The sequence below is a fragment of the Hermetia illucens genome, chromosome 3 (genome assembly GCF_905115235.1).
Source record: "Hermetia illucens chromosome 3, iHerIll2.2.curated.20191125, whole genome shotgun sequence".
Taxonomy (NCBI): Eukaryota; Metazoa; Arthropoda; class Insecta; order Diptera; family Stratiomyidae; genus Hermetia; species Hermetia illucens.
The window spans coordinates 173,077,093-173,096,625 of NC_051851.1; the positions used below are offsets into that span (position 1 = coordinate 173,077,093).

Here is a 19,533-nt window from a genome sequence, read left to right on the forward strand (position 1 = left end):
TACATAATTATGCTGGCCCAAAAACCAATTGAAGGCATACGCGATTGCTTTGATCGAATTTCATAGCTAACACTTTCAGCGATAAGCTTAAAGATAAAGTGAGTCATACCACTCACCATCCGCTTTGTTTTGGGTGCTATTTTTCAATGCTCGCTCCATCTGGGCTGATAGAAATATCCAGTCATCATTCGTTGCGTTCTTTTTAATTTATCTAGGCAGCCACTTGTAGCCTATCATTTCCAAGCGAAATTGAGGCGAGATATGTTAGCATTTAGTACCGTGGTGATTCTTATTCTGCATTCTAGAATCATTCATTATTTCGTTGGGGTTCAAAGAAAACTAAGCAGGATTTGTCATTTTATTCTGCCACTATGCATTTCTTAGAGCTGCCTTGAACATAAACATAAATATTAGGCGATGATGGCTTTACGGTTTCTTACCAGGGCAAAGGCAAATCGTCAGACGCTGCCTCATCTCTGCCCTGGGAGCAGCGTGACAAAAGCGGCTCGCAGATGTTAAGTGCTCCTTTATATAATTCGCCGAACACAACATGACTATGAATTATATTGAGCGCAAATCCGCCCATAATATTGACCAGAGTTGGGCCAGAGCTGAAAATATTTTTTTGAGAATTGCAGGGTCCTAAGTCCGCATCAACTTGATGCCGGAGTGGACCAAATGGAGAGCAAGTTACTCCCACTTTTTTGGTCCACTGATCCCTCGTTTAGGGCTTAGCACCCAAACTTTCAAAAATGGTAAGAAACCCTAAAGCCGTCATCGCCTAATATTTTGAAAGTTTGGGTGCTAAGCACTAAACGAGGGGTCCGTGCCGCACCGCACCGCCAAACGGTCATGTATACTGGTGGACTTTTTGTACCAGAAGTTATGTACCCGATCCAGATCTGGACCCCTCCAGTTCTTGGAGCTGTTTATGGCTTGTCAAACTTCCTCTTCGGTAACATCCTCAAAATTCATGCCAGACGTAGTATCATGGCGGGTGCCTTCCGCGGTGATCCACTCAGAATGCTGGGCGAGTAGCCCCCAAAGTCCACTCCAATACTCTTTCGCTTTCATCACCGAAAACCGCATTGTCTGGACGCTCTGTTGGGATTCGTTGAGTGATCTGAAAAAACTCTGCTGATTCCTCGCGCACGTTGCATTCTTTACACGTCTGGAATGAATTTCGGCATATCGTCGTAACCAACTGCATACGATAGGGAGTTTTTGCTGTAGTGTGTCCAAAATTTCAACTACGGATGTTTCACTGGGGATGGCATAGTTGTAACCCTCTGCACTTTATTCTTCCCCCGTCTGCTGGCATTGCCAGAGTTGATTTGAATCAGTCTACCAATGTCCTGTCATAGTGAGTCCCACCGACATTGCAGACGAATTTTCCATGTGGATCTCTTCGGTCACTCAACCAATAAAGCGAAAACGAATCTTCTGACGGTGTAATCTAACAGCTGTAACTGCGACATATTAGCACATAGCCGAGATGCAATCTCATCATTGATTTGAGATAGAATTTTCGAGGTTGCTGGAAATGCATGGAGTCTGGGAATACCTGGTCTATGCAAAAGATCCAATTTCAATTCAATGCACTCTTTTTGGGATTCGTCCCGAAACCTAGCGGAGATTTCAGCTGGACGGTGGAGAAGAATGCTTCGCGAGTACTGAAACTGTTGCCTACAATGCGGCATGGTGTTATTGATGCCGCCCCCTCTGCCCCCATCGACTCTCGGTCACCAGTTTCCGCGATGACCTCAAGTCGAACACGCTATCTGATGATGGCCGGGATTGTGTCGCTGCGAATAATAAAGCGACAGTGGTCTGCGACTCCCTGCACAGTCACGTGCAGGTAAGATGTTGTACCCGCCCCCGACGGTAAGATGTTGTACCCGCCCCCGCCGTTATTTCGTAATAGAAGCGGATGACGGAGAGTTTAATTCCCTCAGTCCAGCTCATCCGCTACCTACGAGAACCTGCTGAAGTGGTCGCCGCAGATTGTGGTGAAACAGCTGCAGCAGGCGGAGCAATGCTTCTGGTCATCGTGGCACCTAGACAGCGAACCGCCTCACGATTAGCGGTTTAGACGCCGTGCTGTCCATTACGGGAGCCCGACCCAGTCATAAAGTCAGACGACTCCCGCCGATTATTCGTACCGGACCTTAAAATCCTCCTCCTCATTTTTGGTGATGCATTTTTTCCCTAACTGCCAGGTGTGATTGGACTGCCATTCAGACTGAAGCTATCCCTCCCTCCTTCGTTCACAACCGGGCTTGGGACCGGCTAAAGTGGAGTTATTATTATTTCTCATTACTGCAGCAAATGAGAACTAGATCTAGTGATTTTTATATAGAAGCGAGTTAAAAGATTTGGCAACAGAATTGTCGATTTCACTTCAAGCCGTGCTTTACAGCATCTAGAGTAACATATTTTGTCGGCCTTATATTGCAAGCTGTGCTATTCGCTAACCTTAGATCGCCTCCAGTACACTTATTAGAAGGTGGATGAAAATTCATAGGCATCTAACTAAGCGTTGTTATTGTCTGTTTATCCCAATTTAACTTTTTTGATTCGCTGATTCGTAAATACAACAATTAACAACTGAAATGAAATGAAAATATTATTACGAAGGAGGAGAGAAGTCAGCCATATTGAAACCTCACAGACCTAATCACGGAGCTATCATTTTACCACAAAAAATATCTTTAAAAGGCAAAGCAACATTTATTTCCTTCCACAAATTATCTTGAATTCGAAGATCTTATTACAAATTAAACAATTCCTGCTACATCTGAAAACACAGAGTCAAATTACAACCAACCCCTAATAAAATTTTCTCGTTACATTCTAGCCAAAGATGTAGCCACGGCTCTCTGTGCCCAAGTGGCCATAAAGCCAAATGCAACATACGATTTAGAATTTGTGCTGGCATGGGACATGCCCACGGTTGAATTCCCAATGCGAATGAAAAAGTATTCTCGATACTACACTAAGTATTTCGGAGCTGATGGTGCGGCAGGACCAAAAATATGTGATCACGCTCTCAAGAGCTATTTCAACTGGGAAAAATTGATTGATGCATGGCAAAAGCCCGTGCTGGAAGATAGGTATCCTTTCCTCATGTTTAGTAATGCTGTTGGGGTTGTTTATGCCTTTATTGATTTACAGTGCACTTCCTGACTGGTATAAAAGTGCAATATTTAATGAACTCTACTTTATATCCGATGGAGGAACATTATGGCTGAATATCGACTCGAATTTGGAAAAGAAACTGGACTTTGACGATCCAAGGTATGTTTAAAACATGGAGTTGCTTTGGCAATAAAATAAATTTCACATAAAATGACGCGCATTTTCATTGGATGCGATAATTTTTGCTAATCATACAACCATCCATCATATTTTTTATTTTCCTTTGTAGGCTGGCTTATGGACGTTTCGCTTATTTAGAAGGTCATGAATATCGCATGTATAACACGTACGACGTCCATTTTTATGCATCTCATGCTTTAGCTCATCTATGGCCTAATTTGCAGGTAATTAAATCCAATAGTTTTGAAATCGTTAAATTTTAGCAAGAGGAAGCTATGTGAACTGAAAAAAGAGCCAAAAATAGAAAGACCAATGGAAGTTTCAAATGAATTGTTGTGTAGTGTTTGGGTTTTGGGGAAGGAAGTTTACAATTTTTCAATCCAAGAATAACGTATAGTTTTGAGTTGAGATGAAGAACGGTCATGCGTTCAGCCGATGATGCCATATTCTGAATTAGCTGGTCGCAATATTCCTGTTTTCTGCATGACTACATTAAACATGTTTGATTCGAAAGAGAATTTCACTTACACATGTTTATTAACCACAGGTAAGCCTACAATATGACTTCAAGGACTCAATAGCAGCCGAAATTGAAGACAACCGGAAACATCTCTATGATGGCAAATGCACTCCACGTAAAATTAAAAATTCCGTTCCGCATGATCTTGGTGATCCAGGTAATTTCATTTGGACCTTTAAATATTAAGTGTGTTTGATGATTAACAGCTCTGTGATATCCTAGAGGAAGAACCATTCGTTCTGCTCAACGCCTACCCAATACACGACGTCTCCGAATGGAGGGATTTAAATATGAAATTCGTCCTCCAAGTCTACCGTGACTACTTCGTACTGAACGAGCTACAACAAGCCCAAGCTGAGAACGCTAGTAAATTCAGCTCCATTGAGTTCATTGACAAGGATAGCTTGTATGAAATGTATTTACAAGACAATCGGAATAAACCTTCGAATGAGCTACGTGAGTATCATGCGAGACGAATGTAGAGTTTTAGAATTTGCTTCCGGCTTAGGTCAATAGATTTGAGAGCCAAAAACTTGCTCTCTTTTCAGAAAACAAGAAGTCAGCGTCAATGTACATCAATGAGTCGAATGGGAAAGTGTATTTAATGGACGCAATAACCTATCTGAAGGCGATGTATCCGGCTTGCAAGGTTGTAATAGATAAATCTATGGAATGGGATAAAGACGGAGACGGCCTCATAGAAAATTGCAAGTTACCTGACCAAACGTTCGACTCGTGGGTTATGGAAGGGCCTAGGTAAGTTTTTAGTGTGAAATGAAAATAGTTTTTTGTCTCTTTTATTTTACTGGACTATCAAGAGTGAATTTATCGTCTAATAACTCAATTGATAATAATTAAAACATTACCGGCAATCAGCGAAAATGCAAGTAAATATAAGTGGAGTGTCGATATCAGACTTTACCTGAATTTAAGCAGAATACATACGGAAAGAATCTTGCACAGGCGACAGGGAAGCTGAGACTAAAACTGAGTCTATATAGTTGGGGCTAGAGATGGGCATGAATGAATCGACTTAATTGTACTACTCAGTCCATTGATTTAAGTGAGCCGATTCAGCACAAAAGAGGAGAGTCGACGACATCGAACCGCCTCAAAACAGTCCACGACGTCGAACTGCCTCAAAAGAGTCGACGGCATCGTACCGCCTCAATTGATGCAACAGCACATCAGCATAATGAATGTGCTACATTTCCGATACAGCGAGATGCGAGTCGACTCAATTGGTGAGGCGATTTGAATGGCTTGTTGATTGATATAATCTAAGCATTGTACGTATCTATATAAATCGACATGTTTACAACGCCATTTTGTCCCGTGCACGTCAAAACGATCATTTTAAGAAATGTCAAGCGATGACGGCTTTACGATTTCTTACCAGGGCAGCGTCTGACGATTTGCCTCTGCCCTGGTAAGAAACCGTAAAGCCGTGGACCAGGAAAGAGGGAGGAAGTTGCTTCCCATTTGGTCCGGTCCAGCATTAAGTTGATGCGGACTTAGAACCCCATCATTCTCAAAATATAAGATCGTTTTAAGGTTTTGCGCAAAAACAATTATAAGCTGAATCACTTGCTGGGGGAGCTCACCAAACGGGATTGTTCTCCGCGTCATCTGCTGCGTGAGATGAAGCAGTTAGGCAGTGATAAGGTTGGGGTTGGGCTTCTAAAGTTGCTTTGGTTGAAGCGACTTTCGGAAAGCACTCAGGACACCCTGGCCTGTGCGGACTCCGGATCGTTGGAGGTGTTAGCAAACATTACTGACAAAATCCACGAGGTACATGCGCGCCCCGTGGTCAGTGAAGTGTCGCGGGAAACCACGAGTCAAATCGTTGAAGTTCAGCAGACGGTGGCAACCCTCGCGGATCTAAACTAGCGGCAACGGTTGGAACTTTGCGTTCGTTTGGTAGGTCCCGAACTCGTTCACGGTCCGCCAACCAAAATGGGCGATCGGATAGTCGTGCGTCACGGTCCTCAACGGGTCCTGCAATTTGCTGGTACCATCGTATCTTTGCCAAAAAAGCAATGAAATGTTTCAGCCCTTACACGTTTACGGCTTCAAGAAACAAATCTCGAGGGGTAGCTCCAGCGGCGGCTACCCAGAACGCAGCTTCATGCCGCTTAATAATATTCGATCCTTTGTCCTCCCGGTATCGCGGAATCACAAACTGATTCCGCATCAACTATGGGCGGCAAATTCTTCAACGATATACACTTACGGTTACAGGTAAGTGTACGTAAGTCTGGGACTTCGACGAACGTTCTCATGGCTTTTCGTTGTAGGGGCTATCAGTAGTCCCATAATAGGCGCAGCATTTCTAGGCCACAATGGGTTGCTAGTTTATCTGCAGAATAATACTCTTAAAGATCCCGTAACTTAGCTCCGAACTTCAGGAAAACTTGCCACCTGCACTACTCTCAGTCTTTCGATCATTTCTGGAGAGGTAGTCGACCCTCGCATTCGCGCGTGTCTTCAAAAATACAGCAACATAACTACCGAAAGTAGCTAAGCTAAGCATGATGTACGGCATCACATCCACACTACTGGCTCTCATCTTCTCGAAGATGCGTCCATTACCACCCCAAAAGCTCGCTGTTGCTAAGAAAGAATTTGGCCCACTTTTAAGGCAGGGTATTTGCAGACCATCAAATATCTTCTGGTGTTCTCCACTGCACATGGTCTTAAAGCCCAGCGGCAAATGGAGACAATGTGGCAATTAGAGACGTCTGAATGCTCCGACCATTCCAGACCGCTACCCCATACCATTCATCCACGATTTTGCGCACAATTTCGCTAACTGCCGTGTTTTCATGACCTTGGATTCAGGCAAAGCGTACCATCAAATCCCTGTAGCTCCAGAAGATATTCCGAAAACGGCAATATGCAGACTCTTCGGAATTTTCGAGTTCACACGAATGCCTTTTGGTCTGCGCAATGCGGCGTAAACTTTTCAGTAGTTCATCCACTCTGTCTTGCGAAACTTTTACTTTTGTTTCATGTTCTTGGATGATATTTCGGTCGCTTCTTCCTCTGAGTCTGAGCATTTTTAACATCTCGAATGCAGTTTTCAATGTCTCCTTGAGGCCCATCTTGTACTTAACGTTGAAAAGTGCAAATTTCTTCAATAGCAGCTGAAGTTTTTAGGCCGCATAATTTTCCTTGAATCCAACCGGATCCAGACGCTGCATTCCTGTTATCTGATATCATTGATGCCTCAGAATTCGCGGTAGGAGCTGCCCTTCACTAAAAGGTGAACCAAATCTGGCAGCCGTTGAGCTTCTTTTCTAAGAAATTGAATACAACACAACAGAACTGCAGCCCATATGATCGTGAGCTATTAACCGCTTACATGGTAATAAACTACCTCCGATACTCCCTAGAAGACAGGCCATTCACACGTTCACGGACCACAAGCCTCTTACCTTCACGTTTAAGCAGAAGCCCGACAAAGCGTCCCTTCGCCAACTCCGGGCCCTGAGTTTCATAAGCCAGTTTACTTCAAACATCCAGCATGTGTACGGCATAATAATTTAGTTGCAGATGCTTTGTTACTGGTTTCAGAGGTTCAAATCCCTGCCACGGTAGATTTGCTTGCAATTATCGAATCCCAGAAGGATGACGCAGTGCTTCAGAGTTGCAGGGGTAACTCAAAATACAAATTTCGAGAGTTTTCCCTTTTTGGCTCAACCTCCGAAATAGTCTGCGAGACCTTTGAAAAGGTACCTAGGCCATATATTCTAGCCGCTTTTCGCGAGGAAGTATTCCATGCAGTATACGATCTTGTGTACCCAGGTATTCGGACAACAAATCGGCTTGCCACTGATAAATATTTTTGGCCATCAATGAATAAGGATGTTAACTCCTGGACCAAACAATGCATCGCGTGCCACAAGTGTAAAGTCACCAAGCACGTACGGAAAGAGGTAGGGTCATTCCCCCGGTCTACAAAACGTTTTCACACAATCCACATCGACATTATTGGTCCTTTCCGAGATTCGCATGGTTTCAAGTATTGCCTCAATATTATCGATAGGTCCACGCGGTGCCCTGCAGCAATACCTCTGGCCGACATTTCTGCACAATTGTGCGCCCAGGCCCTTTGTCAAGAATGGATCTCACGCTTTGGAGTTCCAGCCAGGGAATGCAGTTCGAGTCTACCCTGTTTTCGGAGCTAGGCAGACTCCTTGGCTTCAAACTCCTGCGTACCACCCGCAATCCATTGAGATGCTAGAACGCTGGCAAAGGACACTGAAGGCCGCTATAAGGGCAAAGGATGACTCCTCGTGGTCGCAAATTTCCTTGCCTTTCGTTTTACTTGGCCTACATACAACACATCACGAAGAGTTTGCCGCCAGTTCCACCAAGTTTGTATACGGGGAGAATTTGAGACTCGCCAGCGATCTTGTGTTCGATACCAGGTCGACCCTTTCCACCACTGGGTTTTTGCTTTTGCTTCAAAAACGTCTCCGTGTCCAGGTTGAAGCCTTTTGTGAGATTTGATCTGCGCGTCTAAAATCAGCGGGCCAGGAGTCGGGTTTGTCGCTGAAGCATGGTATCAGCTGGCGGTGGGGTAGGGGCGCAAGCTGATTTGCGAGGATTCATCCGAGCTCCACACCAGAATGATGCAATTGTCCACGGAGTGAACCTCACCCGCCTATCTGTGGATAGCGGGGTGAAAGTTACGAAGCTGACGGAGCAATCGTGAAGATAGAAAAATGTAGAGAGTTATCGCTAAAAACAGTTGAAGACCTTGTCTGCCGCCTGACATATGGCTGCTTTCATCTCCGCCTTCTACTATGTTCTCCTTATCAGTGATTAACGGTCTTTAACTTTGTTCTTTCTGCTTCCAAGCTTACCACCTTTCGAATAGTCACTTTTTGTGATTATGCAATGTCCTGCCTCGTGCAACTTTTTTGCTTCTTGCATAGGCTCTACCTGCAATTTTGAAATCCCTCGAATGATCTTTTCCTGGTACGTTGACATCTGCTGCCTCTTTGCTTCTGGAGAATGTTCTCAGATTCGCTAAAGCCTGCGACCGCCGGAGGCGGAAAGCCATTGAATTGGCGATTTACGGGGATGGTATATCGGGCCTAATAATGGCCTGAGTGCTCGGAGTTGCGGCTCCCCCCAGTAAACTAAACTATCTAACTGTCTCTTCGCCTATACGTTTTCCTTCAGCCGATTTGAAACTTCCTGCATAGCTTCTGCATGTCACTTTGCACTTTTCCCCATTAATCAACTGATCCTTTTCTGCGTTTTATCTTCGTATGTCCTCCTCTCGATCTGCTGCTGCTTGGGTATTTCCATCATATTCTTTTGGTTCCTAACTGATCGTTTATTTCTTGACACATTGGTTTTGCCACTACCATCTTCTCTAGTCATTTCTGCTGCTTTGCACCCTGCACCCTAGAGCACGTCCTGAACATCCTCTTATCGATGATTATGAGGAGAATGTCTTTCTCTAAGTCGCAGCATGTCTGCCTCAAAAGCCAATCCCAAGAAACCGTTTCCACGCCAGGGTTGGGTGGTCACTACCATACAAGCAGTATATCCTAGCTGCCTTCTTAGATATGGAGAGAGAATTCAACAATGTTAGTACCAACGCCATCAAGGAAGCCTTAACCAGTATTGGATTGGAGAGGTATATTATGCATTGGATAATATCCATGCTAAGAACCAGGATAATCCAGTCAAATCTAGGAGGCAACCACTTGACCAGACGTTTGAACAGAAGCACGTCCCAGGGTGACATCATCTCTCCGCTGCTCTAGTTAATAGTGATGGATAAAATTTTACGAAAATTGGACACCAGCGAGGTGACTTGGTTTCCCCTTATTATGAGTGACATTATTGGAGGAGCGTGGCGAAAGGTGTGCCTGTGGGATACAAGATGTGGACTCGACATAAACCCAACCAAAACGGAACTGATGCTATTCACCCCCAAGCGAACGATACCTGAATTCCACCTACCATGGCTGTAAAGTATCTAGGTATAATCCTGGATCCAAAGGTAAATTGGAGATTGAACATAGAACTGCGGGTTAAGAAGACCTGTATAGCCTTCTATGCCTGCAAGAGAACCTTTGCAAAGAAATGAGGTCTCCGTCTGAGGATGGTTTTTTTCCACCATCCTAACGTACGGCTCTATTATATGGTGGCAGGTTTTGAGCAAAAAGTACAATAGAACGAAGCTTGATAGGATTCAAAGAACCGCCTGTGCAGGTACTACCGGGGCTCTACAGTCCTGCCCGGCAGATGCTGTCAACGCACTACTGCGTCTCCCCTAGACCCCCACATTAAATACGTTGCAGCAGGCAGCGCGGTCAGACTAGGTGAGTCCGTATATAACATCCCCCGGGCTATGCCACACGCATGCTGAACTTCACGAGAAACTTTGCTGTGAAGTTTCCAACCAGGGCAGAGTGGAAGACCGGCGGCGTGTTGCAAGGCTATGACACAATATTCTTCATCGCCGGATCAAAGATGGTCTGTGGTGTCGGTGTGGAGGTTTTTACGAATACACACAGCGTATGGCCTTTCATACTTCGTCAGTGTATTCCAAGCAGTAGTACTGGCGATACTGGAAGCCTGTCGATGGCTGGGGAGTGGTCCGGGCCCCAAGCATAATATGGTCATTAAGGCCTTGTGCTCAGCGACGACATCCTCCAGGCTGGTGTGACAGTGCAGAGACGCGCTGAACAGTCTAGGCGGCACGCTCAAGATCACCCTCCTGTGGGTTCCCGGTCCGAGAAACAGAGGGGAATGAGCGAGGTTACGGTTGGGCTAGGCGGGACTCTGCTCTTGGCAATCCTTCGGCGGGTACGGTCTGTATAAGATACCCGATCACGAGAGCTCCTGTGCCAGACGCGTGGAAATGCATACAAGATTACAGTGGTCTGCATGGGGCACTGGCCCATAGGGAATCAGGCTTGTCATACCCTACAATTCGCATTGCCGAAACTGGGGAGAAGAGAGGGAAATCTTCAGGCACTTGCTTTGCGACTGCCCAACTCTAGCTAGGGTCAGACTACCGGCACTTGGTAAACCATCATTTGGGGACCTTAGAGAGATTTCTAACTGCAGGGTGGAAAAGCTGCTGCCATTCGAGAAGCAAAACTGCACTCCCTAAAAGTATTTCTCAAATCCTAACTAATATAATAAATTCTGTCCTATTTGCAGTGCATATTGCAGTGGATTGTGGTTAGCTGCTTTGCAATGTATATCAGCCATTGCCACTATTCTCGATCAACCCAACGATTGCATCCATTATCAAGAAGTACTCGAAAAAGGAAAACAATCCCTTCAAGAAAAATTGTGGAATGGAACCTACTATCGTTTCGATACATCCAAAGACAATAAAGATACGATAATGGCAGACCAATTGAGCGGACATTGGTATTTGAAAGCGTGCGGATTTGACTATGATGTAAGTTGATGACTCCTTCTAGACATAAGGAGCGGAGTGAGTATAGGATTTTGTTTGTTTTTTCTTCCAAAACTTGCAGATATTCCCCAAAGAAAATGTTAGGAGTGCATTAAAGACCATCTACAATAACAACGTGCTCGGCTTTTGTGGTGGACAACTGGGCGCCGTCAACGGTTTCATTCCAAACCCGGATCCTGAGAAGCCTGGTCATATTGATACTACGACAATCCAAAGTGAAGAGATGTGGACCGGAGTCACATATGCCCTGGCAGCGACCATGTTGCAAGAGGTGAGTGGGGTCAAAGAAATGATGAAGGCTTGGAGGGCAGATAAAACTTTCGACATTTATTGGGACTTTTGTCTGTTTTCACAGGGCATGATTGAGCAAGCATTCCAAACAGCAGGCGGCCTATATAACACCCTTTCGGAACGTATCGGTATGAATTTCGAGACACCTGAGGCTTTGTATGCTGAGAAAAAATTCCGCTCGGTTGGATATATGCGACCATTAAGTATTTGGGCTATGCAGGCAGCATGGGAACGAAGGAAGCTAATCAGAGATTAAAAACTTTCCATGTTAGATGTTATCAATCATAAAGAAAGCAGACACTTCGTATAAAAACTTCTTTTCCAAATTGTGATATCGCACATAGATGTATTAATTTTTCTACGTTTCGCATTTATTTTCTATCGCTTAGTGTTAGAGTAATTGAACAGTGCAATCAGTCGTTATAGTCTACATCAATATTTTTTTTTGCAATAGACGGATTTTCCATCGTTGTTTTTTAGGCGTTAGAAATATGAAGTATTGTAAAATGGTGCTCGTCCACTAACTGCTGCATAAAGTTAATTATTAGACGGCTCAGAGCCAGTTATGCGGTTGGACGTTTTAGGAGAACGTGAAAAGTTTTATCACAAAGAAAAGAGTCACAATCATAGTATTTTTATTGTTGCTGGTACCTCTCAAGGTTTTAACCATTCATGCATGAGATTCTAAATGTTTCCGGAAAATTATGGATGTTTCTAAGGAATAATTTGATGTAGAGAGAAAAGTTTGACACATCAATAAATTTCAAGATATTTATCGAGGATTGATCAAGTATAGAAAACTATATTCCCTGAAGACCGGTAAAACCTTTTAAAGTTCCACAATTTTCACAGATCATGTCTTCTACGTAGATTCTTAATAGTCAGTATCATTTTCCCAGGTTTGAAGTAAGTGATTCAAGAGAACTCCAGACCAAATAATCGCTTTAATAAATTTCCTAAACTCGTCCTTTTCATAACTAAACCTTTTGATAGCAACAAATATATTAGTAAAGAGTTTCCACAAATTTCAACGCGATCGTGCTCCTCATTTTCCAAAGAATTATTCTGGTCATCAATCAATAGTATTACATAAAATAAACTTTATTGCATTGTACATAATCAATTTTAACTATTTCACTAGACAATATGATGCGACATTCAATTGCGTACTCGAAAACGAGCATTTTAATCCTACTTTTAACCTGCAGACAAAAAATAGCAATTAAATGTGCAAATACGCTTTATCAGAAGTGCTTAACAGAGTCACGTATTCCTTGAGAACAATTTCTAGGTACTACACACAAACTGCTGTGAGGGAGTCGAGTGGAGTTGTTTTAGTCGGAGAAAGGACAAAGAGATATTTTTGCGATGAGAATTTATATATTTTTTCGTCAATTGCTTGAAAGTTATGAATAAATAAGAAAGAATTTGAAATTCTAGCGCTATATTTTCTTAAAAGTTACAAAACTCAATTTTTCGTATTAAAAGCATGAGTTTTCCTTTAATCGCTGATGCATGTGTAAATCTATAATATTTTTGTTAGCAATGTAGCGAAAAATACCAGAGAAATATATGTTGAATAAAATATGATAGTTGAGAACAGAATGTGTATCATTTGCATTGACATTTTTTTATTATTACCAACATCCTTTTCGCCTTGATCACTCCATTACCTCTTCAGCCTTTTTCCCGTTCACAAGCGGGGTCAGCTCGTCGCGATCGGTTTCGCTATTTGGCTCTATCAAATGCCTGATCTAGATGCAATCTCGAGGCTTTTAAATCCCCATTCAGCGTATCAAGCCACCGTTGTCTCGGTCTGGCTGTTGGTCGTTTACCATCGACTTCAATGTTTAGACCAATCTTGGCAAGTGAATTCTCGTTAGCGGGAATTGTGTGACCGTACCATCGAAGACGCCCCTCTCGCAATTTTTCCACGATCGGTGCAACCCCATAACGATCGCGGATATCCTCATTTCGGATGTGATCAAAACGTGTCACGACATCAGTACAATGCAACATCTTCGTCACCATTACCGGAAGACGCCGTTCATTGTCTTTTATAGTCAACCAACACTCAGAACTATAGAGCGGCAGGCGGACGACATTGCAGTAAATTGAGATTTGGGACGTGCGCTGATACGTCGATCACAAAGAACACCAGTTGTGGAATGCCACCTCATCCAGGTTGCGTTAATGCGTGAAGCAATTTCATTACACAGTTCGTCATTGGCGTTATGCCCCTCACATAGTGATACACAAAACCTTTTATACCTGAAGCGTCATGCTTCCGGTTTACCGACTTGTTTCTTCATTAATAACCGAATATTAGACCAGCAGTTAAATGGACCATGAATAAAGCAGGGAGCTGCATAAATCGAAGGAAAATTGATATTCTTTCTAGGCAGTGTCCCGAATTACTGATACCAAGAGATAACATGACAACATGAAGAACTTTGAAACACGTAAAAGGGCAAATTGGGAGGCCCATAGCGGTGACGTAGGATTCAGAACAGCAACTGATGCATACTCTGGGCTCCAGGCCATCTTGGATTAGAAGGCAACAAAGCAGCGTACCAACTGGCCAGAAAGGGAGCAGAAACGCTTCTACAAGGACCATAACCTTTCTGTCGAATCGGAAACGGGTTCGTAGCTATCACATTAATGAAGAGGAACGGTTGCGGGAACTATACTAGGTGAGCCTATCAGGAATGGAGCATTCCACGGTGCTTATTGGAGGATACAAAGTATCGGATGTTGATCATTTAGCAAGTCTTTCTGTCTTAAAATTTCAAAAAATCTCTCTTCTCAGTGAAAAAAAAAAGTTATAGCTTAGTTATATCCATGAATAAAAACCGGTTTCTATTCAAAGCGAAGCGCGACGAGCTAACTTTTTCTTCTCACATTGTATACACCCTGTAACCTTGTATGCTTATGGATATTAGAGAGTTCAGCAGTTACTGTGCAACATTCGTGAAGAGGCACATAGCCACATACTCGGTTTTATTGAAAATGTTATAAAAAATGCCTCAAATCGGTGGTCATTTTAAACACAGTCGAGGTAATTGCTACCAGGTAAGGATGTTGCAGAAATACCATCAAGAACTACAATTTGAAACCTTCAATGAAGAATCAATAGCATATCTGACAATAATGGACCAAATTAGTATCAAAATTAGCCCAATTGCAATGACTTCGTCGGAGAAAATCGCGCAAGCAAACGTGAGGAGCAGCGAGCAAGCAAAAGAAGGCCGAATTCTGAAGAAGACAGCTTTGGGCGATTATTGACAGAGAATGAGAACCTCAATATTCACCAGGAATAACGCATTAGAATTAAAAAAAAAATACGTTTTATACAGTAAAATTTTATTAAAAAAACATCTTTTTCTTAAAATGATGTTTCTCAAACGGATACCTAGTACAGTGAATTTAGAAGACAGTCGTTGAACTTTCTGCGCTTCACGAATCAATTCGCGTTGCGTTGAAATAGTTCCGAAACCCAACATTGTCTTTAGAAAGTCAATCACGTAAAGGTCACTGAAGAGATGTTAAAATTCCGACCCCCACGAGTTTACATACAAACCAGTCAGCAGTTTCGGAATGATGCCTTCCAGATGTGCCGAACTTGGGGAAAAACCGAATTCACCATGGCTGAAATCGATTTCGGTAAATGCGTTTTAAAAAAATTTTGATGGTTGGATCATCATTATCAACCGCCGGTATCCGGTTTAGGTTTGCCTTAATAAGGCATCTCTAAAAGCTGTCTGGTGTCCTGACCTACGCCATCGTTCCATCTCAGGCATGGTCTGCCCCGTCTTCTTTTTCTACCATAGATATTGCCCTTATAGACTTTTCGAGCTGGATCATCCTCATCCATACGGATTAAGTGACCCGCCCACCGCAACCTATTGAGCCGGATTTTCATCCACAACCAGACAGTCATGATATCGCCCATAAATTTCGTTGCTATATAGGCTACGGAATCGTCCATCCTCATGTAGGGAGCCGAAAATTTCTCGGAGGATTCTTCTCTTGAATGTGGTCAAGAGTTTGCAATTTTTCGTGCTAAGAACCCAAGTCTCTGAAGAATACATGAGGACCAGCGAGATCATAGTCTTGTACAGTAAGAGGCTTGACCCTAGGTTGAGACGTTTCGAGTGGAACAGTTTTTGTAAGCTGCAATATTCTCTGCTGGCTGCCAACAATCGTGCCTGGATTTTATCATCATAACTGTTATCGATCGTGGGTTTTGGACCCTAGATAGGAGAAGTTATCAACGGTCTTAAAGTTGTAGTCTCCTATCTTTATTTTTCCCGTTTAACCAGTGGCTTTTCGCGGCGCTTGCTCGATCCGGGGGCCGTTCTTCCCATGATGTCGATATCGTCAGCATAGGCCAGTAGTTGGGTGGACTTGAAGAGGATAGTGTCTCCCGCATTTACTTCAACATCATGGACCATTTTTTCCCCACTTTTCCCCTTGCCTTAGACCCTTGTTGATGTTGAATGGTCCCGAGAGTGATCCTGCTGCTTTTATCTGGCCTCGCACATTAGTCAGGGTCAGCCTAGTCAGTCTTATGAATTTCGTAGGGATACCGAATTCTCTAATGTTCGTGTACAGTTTTACCCTGGCCATGCTATCATAGGCGACCTTAAAGTCGATGAAAAGATGGTGCACCTGATGTCCATATTCCAACAGTTTTTCCATTGCTTGCCGAAGAGAGAAAATCTGATGCGTTACTGATTTGCCTGAAGTTAAGCCTCTTTAGTATGAGCCATGATATTCTCGGCATATGAGGCTATCCGACTTATAAATGCTACTCAGCAACGTGATACCTCTATAATTGCGGCATTGCATGACATCACCCTTTTTATGTTATGGACAGATAATGCCTGGTTGACAGTCGTCAGGACTAGATTCGCTGTCCCACACGTCTCCATATTTAACCAATCCGGCTGTAATTTCATCGACTCCTGGCGACTGGTTGGTTGGGTAGGTGGATCATGCGTTGCCATAAGTGAACAATTTCAGAAAGGGCTTACTTTGAAGACGATTTAATGAATTCCAATGAATAATTGGTTGAATTTTCAACCCCATCCCGGACGGTATTAGAAGTTTATGCAGAAGGATGCGAGAGGTCCCCATCTTTAAGCCTGATGAAAACTAGTGACAGTCATTCCACCTTAAAAACTTGTGGACCCTCAAAGGTGTATCATCATGGTGAAATTTGAATTTTCAACCACACCTCGTTAAGAAAGAAGAATAATATGCAAAAGGATGGGAAAGTTTAACTTTTTCTAACCTCTTTTAAAAATAGCGCCGGTCATCGCGCGGTGCCAAAGTGGAGTCAATACGGTAAAGTTTAATTTTGAACCGCATCCCCGCAGGCGGGAAGTAGGGTATGAAAGAAGAAGCCGGAGATCTTTTTTTCTCAAACCTCTCAAAGTTATGGGGGGGATTTGTCAGTGCCATCCGCAAAGAGGGGGGAGGGGGGGGGATGAAAAGCAGCGTGTACGTGAGGAAAAAGAGGGCCCCGTTTCTAACACACTTAAAGAATTATGCGGTCATCCCCCGTTGAAAGGTTAAAGGGACTGTATTAGCATCACTTATAAGCTTATTAGTAGGGCAATTAGGTGGATGCAAAGGGAGCCGCGTCTCCTACTTCTCTCGCACCGCCGGGACCGATCATTTTCGAAGCGTCGTAACTTTTTAGGAAGTGAACATTTAGCGGAGATAAAAAGGCGTACCCTTTTTCTTCCTCTTATAAGCAGTTTAAATTCCTTTTTCTTTGTGGGGCGGGTTTGCCAAGTCAAATTTTACCACTTTACCGCTTTTCTCAACGGGGTTTGAGAAAGAGGGCCTTCCGCTTCTCGCTTCATACTCTTCTTCAACCATGCGGGAATAGGGTTCAAGATTAAACCCTAATGTTTTAACATGAAAATGGGCAGTTATGGCTGCAATTCAATGGGATTAGAAAGGCTTCTTTTTTCTTCTACATATACTCTCAATCCTCTCTCCCTGAGGAGGTGCGGTTAAACTTTAAAAATGCATCATAATGATTTAAAAAAGAACACCTTGAGGGTGCATAGCTTTTCAAGATGGGTAAAAATCACAAATTTTCATCGGGATTGAAGAAAGGGGACCCCCTCCCCCTCCGTAAACTTCTAACCCCTTCCGAGGAGAGGTTGAAAATTGTACCTTTCCCAAATTTTTTGATAGCGTGCACATTGATCTTAGAAACTGTAATATTTGTTGTAATATTTGATACTTGCAATAAAACAGCGGGCTGGTGGTACTAAACGACATTTCCGTTCCCATCTGGTTTTTATTTGGTTGTTGCGAAAGTGGAACTTTTGGCTTTGCGGAATTAACTGGTTCTTCACGCTTTATGAAATGACATCAATTTATCTTCTTAGCTTCACATCTCAGTATATCAATCGTTTTCTCAAATTCAAAACTCCGCTTTCAATGCGAACTAAAAACGATAAGAAAGCTTCCCTCGGAACAAAAGGTCTATATAAAGGAGATTGAAGTCCCGATCCAAGGCTTGCTCTTAAGAAGCCAAAAAAAGTAGGCAAGATTGGGGCGGCATATAATAATCTACTGCTGCAAAATACGATCTGCGAATCTTCACGATAAGTATCGTAGAAGTATATGTTTGTAAGCTGCTACAAACCATCCCAATAATGACTACGTTTCTTAGCTTGCCTTTAGTCTCGAGTTTTCTCCTCGTTGTATGCCTGGGAATCACATGGCCGAGCAAGGATCAATATCATCAAAACGTAAGGGTACTTGATCAAAGGTCGATGTTTTTACATTAGGAACTAATTAGCTAACATTGACGAATGCTTCTGGCCAGGCGTACACATGCTGTAAAACTTATCAGGACCTCTCGTCAGCATCCAGCTGATAGCGTAAAGAAACTTTTTCCCATGTTTTTGGTCCATGAACTTCTTATTTTATGCAAATCATCCATTTTTCTGTTGCTTCTGAATTAAGTTTGTAATTACAACACAAACGTCGTGTCGACAATTCCAATTAATTGTAGTTTTCAACTTTCGCAGAGGGGAAGGCGCTTCTGCCCACAGTCTGCAGCTAATCACCACATTTTTGAGATTCAAAAATAAATCTGGACTAGTACAGGATGATGGCGAGTAAAGTGTTGTATTAATATTAATAACAATCGATGGCGGAACAATCCAATTGGATCAGGTCCTTGAAGTGTGTTAGATCGTCAATGTGGTCAGCATTGCGCTCGCCTGTGATTTGATTCACTCATTCACAGCTGAGTTGACTGGTATCCGCCTTCTAGTCATGATACAAACCCCACTGCCACCAGTGAGATTCGGACCGCGACCTTCCGTACGATAGCTTAGTGCTCTAACCACTGAGTATTATAGATAAAATAATGTTAAACAGTGAACGGTTGGTCCACAAAATTTCTTGAAGAATGATGAACGATGTAAGACTGTTGCAATAATGATGAATACCATCCATGGTTTCACTGAATTGCTAGTACCTCGATGCCCTCAATTTAAAAGGTACAGAAAACATTAGAATATGCGCCTCATTACACGGAATATATTTATGGATCTGGTCTGGAACTCAGCCTAATAAATCAATTATGAGAACCAAAAGAAGACAGACACTTGTGAAGCAAATATTAGTATATCAAAAATACAATGGAACAGAGATGACCAAAAAGGGGCACCAACTTCTTCAGGTCTTCAGAAGTTTCCAAGGTTACAGATAAGGGAGAACTTTTTTAGAAACTGTGCGAGGAAAAAGAAGTTGATGAGGAAGCAAATCGGAGCATCGGAAACAAGATAATGTGTGAAGGATCTATCTGTGTATTGTAGTCGAATGGCCTCATCGAGACTACCACTGGGAAAGAACACTGCACACGGAACACACATATAAAATAAAATAAAAAACTCAGTTCAAATTTTGT

The 19,533-nt window shown here is 43.0% G+C and overlaps 1 protein-coding gene across 2 annotated transcripts in view; it reads left to right on the forward strand.

The window, feature by feature from the left end:
- LOC119651157 (non-lysosomal glucosylceramidase) overlaps positions 1 to 13,188 on the forward strand; it is a 67,905-nt gene extending 54,717 nt beyond the window's left edge. For both annotated transcript variants that reach the window (XM_038054565.1, XM_038054566.1), the window contains exons 4-12: positions 2,858 to 3,113; positions 3,175 to 3,297; positions 3,428 to 3,542; positions 3,866 to 3,995; positions 4,061 to 4,294; positions 4,387 to 4,594; positions 11,033 to 11,279; positions 11,359 to 11,568; positions 11,653 to 13,188. In XM_038054565.1, coding sequence (XP_037910493.1) covers positions 2,858 to 3,113; positions 3,175 to 3,297; positions 3,428 to 3,542; positions 3,866 to 3,995; positions 4,061 to 4,294; positions 4,387 to 4,594; positions 11,033 to 11,279; positions 11,359 to 11,568; positions 11,653 to 11,844 — 1,715 coding nt within the window. In that variant the 3' untranslated portion in view covers positions 11,845 to 13,188. The remainder of the gene's footprint in view (positions 1 to 2,857; positions 3,114 to 3,174; positions 3,298 to 3,427; positions 3,543 to 3,865; positions 3,996 to 4,060; positions 4,295 to 4,386; positions 4,595 to 11,032; positions 11,280 to 11,358; positions 11,569 to 11,652) is intronic.
- The last annotated feature ends 6,345 nt before the right edge of the window (positions 13,189 to 19,533 follow it).